At 35.5% G+C, this 12,135-nt stretch overlaps 1 protein-coding gene across 23 annotated transcripts in view; it reads right to left on the reverse strand.

Moving 5' to 3' along the window:
- LOC145680674 (uncharacterized) overlaps positions 1 to 12,135 on the reverse strand; it is a 573,261-nt gene that overhangs the window by 483,080 nt on the left and 78,046 nt on the right. The window contains exon 4 of one of the 23 annotated variants that reach the window (XM_081751526.1): positions 10,545 to 10,826. The exons of 20 other annotated variants lie outside the window; for them this stretch is intronic. In XM_081751526.1, the coding sequence (XP_081607652.1) occupies positions 10,574 to 10,826 (253 nt within the window). In that variant the 3' untranslated portion in view covers positions 10,545 to 10,573. Of the gene's footprint in view, positions 1 to 2,979; positions 3,502 to 10,310; positions 10,827 to 12,135 lie in introns of those variants that run through there. 2 more of the 23 variants (XM_081751523.1, XM_081751525.1) reach the window with 2 other exon arrangements.

Genomic DNA, 12,135 nt, shown 5'->3' on the forward strand with positions numbered 1-12,135 from the left:
TACTCCGTGCTTCTCCCAATCCTTGACACGCTATGCCGACCAGCTGGTATAGTAGTAGTGGTTTCGGGTTCGATTCCCGGAGAGAGAGAGTACAAAGAATTTAATGTCACAACCATTCGCTTTCATTAATCATACATTTCCTTTAGCCTAAAGAACATAATCGTGGGACGTTAAACTAAAAAAAATCAATGCATTTTTGCTATGTGTTTAGTAATAGTAGTAGTAATAATAATAATAATAATAATAATACAACCACTCGAAGGGATGTCAAAAGTAGGAATCAAAGATGATTCACTATTTGAAGTGTAACTATCTTAAACTCAATTAAAAGTCTTATGTGACTGTTTTCAACTTTCTTATATCGAGCTTCACGACTCCGTCGTAGTCTGACGATCCAAGAATATCAATATTTAATGTATAGGTTTTTCATTACTATTATTTATTGATTTTGCGATATTTAAGATGATATATAACTCTTACATCACTTTTCCTAATACGATGCTGCACAAGTCTTTCGATATACAACGAATCTTCCTATTTGTTACGTTCCTGTAACGGACACGAATCACATGATATTTATACACAGTAACAACAAAACTACACACTACTACTTTTCAAATACGAAAATTTAATATTTAGGCTAGGTACTTACATATGAGCAGTATGATGATATTGATTTCTACCTACTGTATTTGCAATTTAAATTAATGTAATATACAGCAAATTATAGTATTAAGATTATACAGGGTGGCCCAAAAGTAGGTATACACCCCTGCATTGATCAAGTTAACATTCTAGTTTTTGGGTTTATTTGCTTCGGCTCTTTCAAGCTTAAGATATAAGTAAAAACACATTAAGAACAAATAATGAAGAAACTAAGTCTACCCGATGGATAACAATAAGAAATGACATAAAATGTAGTGGGCTGATCAGTACGGTACTGTATACCTACTTTTGATCCACCCTGTACTTTATACTTGCATACAAACAAGAGGGTTCAAAACCGAATATACTAATATAAAGGACACAAAGGAAGTTGTGATAGAACAAGCAGATAAAACAGATGTGATTATGATCATGAAAAAGAAATGGTATGAACAGGAACCAGAAAGACTAAACGACGACACACACAAAGAAATGGTGTTACGAAAGAAGAAAAAGCAAAAACATAACAAATTGCCAGAAAAATAGATTTAAGAAATTTGTAAATAAAGAAGGACGGATTCCAAAGACACACTAGTTAAATTTGATACCGAAAATGAATTCTTGACGCAATATTATGGAAAAGTTGACGAAAAAAATGAAACAGAAGAAGTAATCAGGAGTGAACAAGCAGGATGATGTTAAAAAGTAAAGAAATGATCAAGGAGATAAAAATATCAGGGATTAGGAAATTCAAAAGATTACGTTTGACTTAGATATAAAGTGTAAGTTTCCAACTATACGCAGAAAAGGCGTGATGGAGCTTACAGACAAACGGGACGAAGAACAAATAGAAAGACACGATATAAAGACCAAGAAGGCTTTAGAAACTTAATGGGAAAATATATTGCATTATAGGAGAGAGAAAATAATGAGTACCCTTCCCGCTTGTCTAGTGGCCAGCGTGTGTACCTTTGGTGTACGTTGTACTGGGTTCAATTCCCGGTGGGGGAGCAGAAAAAATGTCACAATCATTCCCTTTTGTGATCATCTGTCTCCCTTAAGCCTAAAAGGAATAAAAGTGAAAACGTTTAACTAAATAATAATAATAATAATAATAATAATAATAATAATAATAATAATAATAATAATAATAATAATAATAATAATAAGAAGAAGAAGAAGAAGAAGAATGAGACCAGGAGTGGAACTAAACATTGATTTCAGTTTAAGTTTTGTCTTAAAAGAAATACTGATAACTAAGTGGGAGAAGATGGTATTCAGCCAAGGACGAGATTACTTAATATTATTCTGTAGGTACGCAGATGATTCTTTGAAAATCTGGAAGAATAAGAATAAAACTGGAGAAGTTCATGAAAGAAGTAAGCGATAAAGATAAGTAAATAATGGAAAGTGGAAGAAAATAACAGAATCAATTTTATCCATATTACTATATAGGAATGCCAGGAAGAAAAGTTCATAACGGAATGGTTCGAGGAAGAATATGCCGCAGTGAAATATTATTATAACAGAAGTGGCGTGGATCTGATAACTAAAAAGAATGTTATTGGAAGCAGAACGAAATAATAAGACAACTTGTTACGAACGGCGAAGACAAGAAGAATAGAAAATTAGTATGGGAACTACTGAAAGAAAATGGATATAATAAGAGAGATAGAAACAAGATGACCTACGAAAAAGAAACACAAAAGAAAAGAAACTAAGGGAGAAAGAAAAATAGGAAGGAAACAGTAATGTAGTACAGATAATATGAATGAAACAACAGAGATTAGTTAGAAAAGCAGTGGTAAAGACATACCAGAAGGGAGGCGACAAAATATTTAAGAATAGAAGGAAGGAAAGAGGACAAACAAGAATGAACGTGGAATGAAACAAAACCAAATATGGGGAATGTGAGATTCTATGCATACAACGAAGAGAAGAATGGAGGAGAAAATCAAACAAAATAAAGGTGATGTCAGATTGAAAACGGGGAACAATGTAATATATAAACACCACAAGGAAAAATAGGACACGAAGTAGCATGAGAAAAACAGAGATAATACCACAAGAAAGTAGAACTGATGAGAAAACGGAAAGATACTGCAATTCCAACTCTGACTCAACGAGATTTACATAAAGAGTAAAAGTACGACTGGATTATGTGCTTACAAATTTATAAAAATCATTATTCTCAGAGCTATAGGTCCACGTCTCATAGTATAACCTCGTTAAACTTCAATCTAAACAACCAAACCAACCAATAATTCAAAAACATACTGAATGCAAAATATTTTTAATACATTTTAACGATTTTAATGACAATTAATCAGTCACATAGTTACACAAATAAAATACATAGTTTTGAGCTTCCTTAGGATGCTAAACTGCTGTTTGGTTTCAGTAATGATGAAATGACAAATGAACTAATTATCAAAACGCGAAGAAGTTTATTTTTCAGAACATAATTTCGTAGAAAGTATTAATTAATCACTCGTTCACATTAGTGTCATACAAACTCACAGAAACACTCCACATATTCACTGAATGAACTCATGACACAATCTATGATCCATCAATTCATTTTTGGAAGTAAAATTCCTACTGCAAGCACCGCACACAAACTGAGCTTTCTTTGGTGAATGGACTATAACCATGTGTCTTTTCAAAGCATCATTCCGACTAAATTTCCTCGAACACGCAATACAACCATATGGTTTCTCTCCCGTATGAGTGCGCAAATGTCTTTTCATGTGATGCATACTAAGAAATAACTTTGAACACAAACGACACTTGTATCTTCTTCCAAATTCTTCCGTATTTTCAATGTCAAACGAAGCTGGTGAAGACACTGAAGAGCTGAAAGGAAAAACAATGAACTCTTTTACCATACAATTTATAGAACTACCAAAATTCCAACCCCATCGTTTATATATAGATGGTACTTGGAATTTTCCAACAAACTAAGCATTTACCATTCAAAAGGGTAAAGCTTAAAGCTTCTCTTCCTTTTCTCGAATTCATATTGGTTTCATGTCTCTTAATGCATCTTAATTATTTGCATATAGCTGATATCTTATTTACAATGTATTTAAATTACAATAAATATGTAAGGTTTTCGCTAGTATGTATGAATATCACAGAATACATTAATTGAATGCTGCAGTAATGGCAGGAAGTGGCGATTCTATTTGGTAAATGTTTCACTCATTGATTTTAAAAATTTGTAATAACTGGGCACTCTAATAATACGTAATTAAATGAAATTGCTAATTACGACAGTATAATTTTGGACAATAAATCAATTTAGAAGTTAAGTTAGCTTAGCATTTTTGGATCTCTTATCGTTTGATCGTTTTAGTTTCATGTTCACGTGTAGCTTTTGTTTCAACATGGACAGTGCGTAAAGAAAATAGTTTAACATTTTCAGTTTAACATGTATTAATTTGCTACAAGTACACACGTAATTTTTGTACCTACTTTGTTTTTTACGTTGAAATTCAGGCATCCAATCTTCAAGTAGAGCTATCACTTACGCATGGCCTTCTTCAATATGGAACAACTTTCAAATTCTTGTGAGTGTGTAATGTCACGGAAAGAAGTGTAGAGGAATGTTGCTGAAATTTCCCGAGAAAAAAAAAGCGGATTTCGCGATCTTTGTCTATATACATTCTACTGTTAGTACTTACTTTCATAACATTAGTAGCTGCTTCTACTCTAACTATCGTAGAATTATACTTTATACTTACAATTATATTTCACAACATACCTGTATTTATTATGGTTCAATCATAGCAGGTTAACATTCAAAGTACAGTATTGCTGGATTCTTTGCAGACACCTTCCTGCTAGCTCTTCGATCCCATGTAGACACCACGTTTTGTCCTTAGAGACAGTCAGCCAGTCACTGCTGTTTCCATCTCCTGCTGACCGGTAAAGCATCACGATTTCAAAAAGTGCACCGTGGACCGAAACAGGTAGTAATCCGATGGGGCAACGTCAGGACTACAGCAGCCGAGTGTCGTTTTGTGTTATGCCGTTGCAGCAGGGCGCGCTTTCAGTGCACCAATGCCGAATATTTTTGGTGTAGTGGAGCATATATCGGAATAAAGGTTGGCATTTATGGTACAACCGTTAGGAATGAATTTGAAGTGTATTACCTCCTCGTAGTTCCCAACACAAAGATACTTTGTTTGAAACGGTCTAGTTTGACGACTAGTCCAGGAAGTGGGCCCTTGATCAGTTGCTGTTTTTGCACATTCGGATTTCGAAGAAAGAAAGAAAGAAACTTTTCATCGAATGTCAAAAACGCACATCATGGGATTTTACAGTTGTTGTCGGCAAGCATCCACTCCTCTGGGCATGAGCTAAGGTTAACTAATGTAGCACAATGCGGCACCTCCTGAGTTAGTTTGCCAATCATCATGTGCTGATGGATGGTTTTTCTAATTGGCGTATCGTATAATCTCAGAATCTACTTCCCTAAGGCGGCTGGATCTTGGCATGAACCTTCTCCTTTCGAATGACAAATGTTTTCGGTTGCTGCCGCAGCGTTACGCCGTAGTTCGAACTCATACAATAAGAGTTCACATATCAAACGTTGTTGAGCACTCATCGACCCTGGCACTAAAAACTAATGAAAGATACTAACGGAGCGACAACCTTTATGTTAAGTAGTCCGTTTGCCACACTACCTCTTGGGCAAGATTGACCTTGAACTTATTGTCGATCACAGTATACATACGCGCCTACTGTTTGAGTTGTACAAATACTGCACGAATTGTGACTCACCTTTCTTCGGTACAAAACAAGCTTTCGAATGATATCACTTACGTGGGGCTGTTGATTGGTTCAAATTTAACGTCTCTTTCTAGGGGCTATAGGAGACATTGATTTTTACTTTAAGGTGGAAACTGAACCACCGTAATGCATCAAATTTCAAACTCCTGCTACTGAGAATCGAACCCGAGACCCTATGCAACAAAGACACGCGCGCTAGCATCCATACAATTGGAGGCCTTGTGTATGGGACTGTAATTTATGGGAAAACAAGCTGTATGTAGGAAAATTTGGCCAAATTTCCTTTTAGCGATTTTCATGTCCTATAACTCCACGCGCGTCAATATTCTACAATGATCATTTTCGTTCTTACTTTTTCATTTTTTTTTTTAAATTTTAATATTTATTGTATGAACGGCAAAATCTACTAATTCTAATTTCAATTGAAGCAATAGATGGAAAAATACAGACATTTGTACGGTCGTTCATTTTCGATACAAAAGAAAAGTCTATGGCTATAGCCATGTTCTTCATTTCATTCCGTCCCAGTTCCTCCTCGTCACGTCACCCTTAAAGTCAGTCAATTTCCTCTAAGAAATACCTCTACCACCTTTCACCAGACTCGTTTGCGAAATAACATTTAGCTCAATTTAAGAAGTCCAACAATTAATTCAAAACTTACTTCACTGACCGAAAAATAATTAATCAATCAAACAAACAAACAAACAAACAAATCAGTTGTGTTTCACAGTGTGAAACTTTTTACGGCAGACTTTCAGACTATGAATTCAAACTCCAACTTGAAGTAGTTCAACTACTAGTTCCAATAGAGGAATAAGATCAATCAAAGTGAAATCTGTTCCTTGAACGCTAATTCATATCGAAACGCCATTACTTGCTATCTCTTACTGCTTTTGCTCTATGGGGATTAACATTACAACCGAAAGTGGTAATTTTGTCTACCACTTCTGGTTGCAATAAAAGGAATAAAATCAGAGATGAAACATTACTTATACTGAATCCATATCAAGAATCTGCTTGTCGATATTTCCGTTTTATAAATTATGCAGTCAATTGTAATCTAATAAACGAAGATTTTCACCACTTCCGGTTTCAACAGATTAATAAAAGTCAAGACAAAATTCACTCTTCGGGAACCGAAACCGTCAAAAACCGTTTGTTGATATTCCTTACCGTTTTTACCCTATGGAAATAAATACTTTCAACCACTTCCGATTTTGGTAAGGTGTTTTAAATGGTGATGGTATGTTCTCTTAAAGACGCTGAAACGACTGCTAGAATCTGCTTGTCATTATCTATTACCATTTTTATTCTATGGCGATCAACGTTAGAACTGGAAACGGTTGATTTCTGCTACTTCCGAATTGAATAGAGTGATAACGAAAGACTTGGAAACTATTGTAGAAAACAAACAAACAAAAAAAAAAACTGTCGCTTTCTATAACAAAATTCGAAAAAAAAAAAAATTTCTGCCGTAGAATTCGAATCTGCACTAATAATAATAATAATAATAATAATAATAATAATAATAATAATAAATGATTCGCCATTTAAATTTCCAAAGTTGTTCCGCACCCCAGCCCCAGAGAGATGAGAGAAGCTAATTTTATCACAAGAGAACTTCCTGCTCTCAACCATTACCTTTTTATTTCAGGCATTTTTTTTCTTCCGATGCTTATTTTTCTAGATATTTTCCAGTTTTACTTGAAAAGTTTACCCTACATATAAGGATTATGAAAGCCTCTACATCGTGCATCAATGCAAACCACACAATGAAATTCACACTTTCTATTCAGAACTGGTAGGAGTACCAAGGACCAAAATTTCAAATTTCTTCCTGCTTCTCGTTTTGATAAGCTTGACTTTGAAATTTAAAAAAAAAAAAAAAAAATCAGGGCCAAACATTGGCATGAAAGACTTTCAACTCGAGCTAAATTTCACCATTTCTGAAAGCCCTTCTAGCCCCTATTCTCGTGAAGAAAAACCCTATCCTGTGGTTTCAAGTAGTTCTGGTTTTACAGACTTCCGAAATTTGTAAATTTTGTACTTTTGAATACTGCATTCGAGATCTTGAAAATCCCTTTCACCAGAACATTTTCCTGCCCTTATTCACGTTTTATGAAAGACCAATATCTCTGCTTTAATGTAACAGAGCAGAAGCCTTATATTCACACGTGGCAGTGAAGAAAAATGAGTCTAAATCTAAGATGGTGTCATATGAAACAATTTAATAGTGTTCCTCAGTGGGTCACAAGTAAGGTAACCTTTAGTTTTACATTTAATATGTGATGATTTCACATGAAATGCCTCCATATAATTTGTTACAACCAACGCTCACGCCCATATATTTTATATATGTCTTTCGCCTTCACAAAGATTTTACCGTTTGAAAATAAATGTTTCAAACGTTCAAACTGAATGTAGTAAGTAATGGTGTTTCTCGGAAAATAAGTCTTGCCCTTACCCGGAAGCTAGACTGCCTCACATTTGAATATACATAAGTTTCATGACACAAGGAAATTATACCGAGATACAGACAAGGGTCACAGCAAAAGTCATAGTAACTTTTTTTTTTTTAATACGAAAATGGGAACGTTCTGAAATTTGAAAAATATAAGATAAGTAGATTAGTACAGGGTGATTTTTTAAAAACTCACGGATTTCATTGGGGTCTACAATTTCTAACTGAAGTCCGATTTTCATGCGGTTTGTGGCAAATGATCAAGGAAGGATGGGAGATTTATGGGACTATGTTTACTTGTTTAAATTCATCCGGGATAATATTGACTAAGCCTTAAGAAAAACAGCAAATATTCGCCAGTGTACCTTACAACTGGAGTAAGGGTTTTGATTTTTGAAGCAAAATTACGGAATACAAATTTAAAAAATGAAATGAAATCTTTGAGTTTTACGTCCCACGGTTATGCCGGTTAGGCTAAAGGAGACGGTGATGATGAGAGATGAGTGAAAATGGTGGAATGAAGAAAGTGGGAGGAAACGGGAGAACCCCGAGAAAACCCACGAGCACGGTGTTTGTCCACCACAAAGGGAATACAAATTAAGTGTTAGTCAGAATACAAATGAAGTGTTAGTAATAACATATATAAATCACATATTGAATTAGTTATAGCCGGTTTCTTGAGACAAACAACGGTGAGATTTCTTGGTCGACCTAAGGATTCGATAACTGGCATCTTCCACAACAACCGCCTGCGGGGTCCGATGCTTCCCTGCCTCACTCAGAAGCGATCCTGTTTCTTCCAATTTATTCACTAGTGACCATATTATGTTCCTGTCTGGGGCAGAACCTGAACACTTTGTTTCTAAATGCCCTTTGCGTAGCAACAACAGATTCCGTTCTCCAAAAACTTTTAACGATAAATTCACGTTGCTCCAAACGCTACATTATTCTCACTGTGTCCTGATCACACTCACATAATAGCACAGAACTGAAAAGCACAATTCCCAATACAACGGCCCAATTTCCTGTTTCTAATTGCTCTTGGTAAATCACCTAATGAACAAAACTGAAATCTCCATATCGCACCGCATCTCACTCCAATTGTAAGGTACACTGACGAATATCTGCTGTTTTTCTTGCGGCGTGGTCGATATTACCCCGGATGAATTTAAACAAGTAAAGATTGTCCCATAAATCTTCCATCTTTCCTTGATCATTTGGCACAAACCGCATGAAAATCGGACTTCAGTTAGAAATTCCAGACCTAAATGAAATCCGTGAGTTTTTTAAAAAATCGCCCTGTACATATGTAAACGTTACATGTAGGGAGTTGGATGAACCTGCATATCCGCATCAGAAAATAACACGAAAAAATTAGGACAATAAATTGTCCGTTTCCACATGCTTTACCTCGAATTACAACATTACAAATCATTACAATTGTGCGTAAAGCCCAGAAACACATACCAGTAGCACCTAGAATCCTTCGAAGTAGTCTCAAAGAATCCACTGGGTGTCCGAAATACTACTCCCATATTTTCCTACAACAACATTTCGGTCGGCTATTCGAGAGAAACGCCCTGAGTATCTACACGATGCATTATTCCTTCATGACAACGCGACAGCCCGTACAGCAGCGCGATGGAGATGGGAAGTACTCGAACATCCACCATATTCGCAAGACTTATCACCTTGTGATTTTGACCTCATATCAAAACTGAAGGAATCATTGCGTGGAACACGATTTTGAACTCGTGAAGACATTGCCACAGCAGTGAATGGTGAAATCAGAAGTTTGATCATGGTGAGGCCACGGGTATTCGGCGCTTACAACATTGTTGGTAGTGTGTGGTGGAGTCTTTTGAAAACTACTTCGAAAATGGCACTGGTATGCGTTTCTGGGTTTTATACATAATTACAATTGTACTTGTAATATGTTGTAATGTTGTAATTCGAAATAAAACACGTACGAAAGGAACAATTCACTGTATTAATTTTTATTCGTGCTATATCGTGATGGGAACATCTACAGTATGTTCATCCAACTCCCTACATGTAATGTTTACATATGTACTAATTTTCCATTTGCATAATTCGGAATTTTCTGTTTCGTTTCCATTTTAATAATAATAATAATAATAATAATAGCAGTAGTCGCCGTCGTCATGACTTTTGCAGTGTTCCTCGTATCTTCAACACAAATTTCAGGCTATAGCTACGGGAAATTTTGCGTACCTCGCTATAGGGAACATGTTTTCTATTATCAGGCACGGTTACACCATGCAAACGTTACATATCCTTAATCTAAACGGTTTACATTTGTTAGTTAAGATATTCCCAGATATAAAAGTTTCGTCCAGCTTCATTGAATTTATTCCGGAGCCACAAGGAACAAGAAAGAAAAATAAAATAAAAAACTAATTAACAATAAAACGAGATATTTCTACAGATATTATTTTCCTAAAATACGAGGTTTCTCGGACACAATATTGATCACATGATACGAAAATTTTCAATTTCCGTGTGATGGTTTCTATTTTGAATAGTGTTCGCTGAAGTCATTCAGCTTCGAATCAAAACTCGCAAGTTCACTCCATATTTCGATACAATAATGTCTATACTCACAATCCACTTCCATTACCTTGGCATATTGCACTACTGAAATTATAACTACTCCAACACATTCTGAAGATTCCTCTTGTAGTGAATTTTGATCATGTGAGTCTTCAGATTCCCTTTCTGAGTAAACTTTCTCGAACATACGGTACAGCTAAATGGCTTCTCTCCAGTATGAATACGAAGATGTCGTCGAAGATCTATCCCTTTCATAAACCGTTTAGAACAAAATTTACAAGAGAACTTCTTTCTATCCTTATATAAGTTCTGATATAGGAAAAACTTTTCCACAGTGTTTCTGGTTGAACTGAAAACAAACAAGAGACGTAAGCTCTAAACACATACACTGAAACAGAAGACAAGTATTTTGTAGGCATCTTCATAATTGTGCATATACGAGCTCTCGAAAATTTCTGATATATATATATATATATATATATATATATATATAGGGTGGCCAATTTTAATCTTTCCACAGGAAGATGTATGAAGATAAATGAACCAAACAAAAACTCGAATAAGAAATGCCATGGGGCATATCCAATGGTATTATCGCTGTGCCCCCCAGGGCCACCCTTTATGGGGGCCCAACTTTGAAAGTTTAAATGGAAACATGGGTCGAGTGATATCTCATCTCGTTCGATAGATCTTTAAAAAGTAAAGAGCACTGTGGCAAAATATTTTTCATATCGGTCACCATTTTCAAAATGGCCACCAAGACATGGTGCCTGTATCCGATAAAACGTTTAGTGCCACTAATATGAAACCAATGGAGATAAATGAACAGAACAAAATGTGAAACAGGAAAATGGAATGGGGCACGTAGTGATACTTCGTTCGATAGATCTTCAAACACTAAACATCGCTGTCTCAAAAGATTTTTCAGATGGGTCAACATTTTCAAAATGGCCGCCAAGACATGGTGCCTGTATCAGATAAAACGTCCAGTACCACTAATACGAAAATAATTAACAAACTACATAATAATTAACATAATGTATTGTTAAAACCTTTGCTTCGCATTTCAATCACTTCTTTTTTCACATCCAATCAATCATACTTTACAATACAAATGGGTGTTAACCTTCAAACCTAATTTCACCTTATTTTTATTCATTACCGTACCAGTCACTTGTACACAACAATGTTTCACACAAACCATACCTATTGCAAGTAAAAGTGGGGTTCTAATTTGATATTTTACTATTCATTCCCGCTTCACCCACTTACGGAGGGAGGTTGGAAAGATTTTCAAGAATTAGATTTCCTCCTTTGCATTATGTCACTTTTACTTAAATCTTTTTCTCCGTTGCATTATTCTCGAGCCATGGAATGACAACTATCCTCTGTGATTTCCTATACGAGTTTTATTCTGTTCATTTATCTAAAACTGTTTTCCTATTAGTGGTACTGGACGTTTTATCTGATACAGGTACCGTCTTGGTGACCATTTTAAAAACGTTGACCCATCTGAAAAATATTTTGCCACAACGCTGTTTAGTGTTTGAAGATCTATCGAACGAAGTATCACTCGACCCATATTTCCATTTAAAATTTCAAAGTTGGGCACTAATCCAAAATGAAAGGCGGCCCTGGGGGCACCGAGACATCATTCG

This window comes from Thermobia domestica, chromosome 3 (assembly GCF_964235325.1).
Source record: "Thermobia domestica chromosome 3, izTheDome1.hap1.1, whole genome shotgun sequence".
In the NCBI taxonomy this organism is placed as follows: Eukaryota; Metazoa; Arthropoda; class Insecta; order Zygentoma; family Lepismatidae; genus Thermobia; species Thermobia domestica.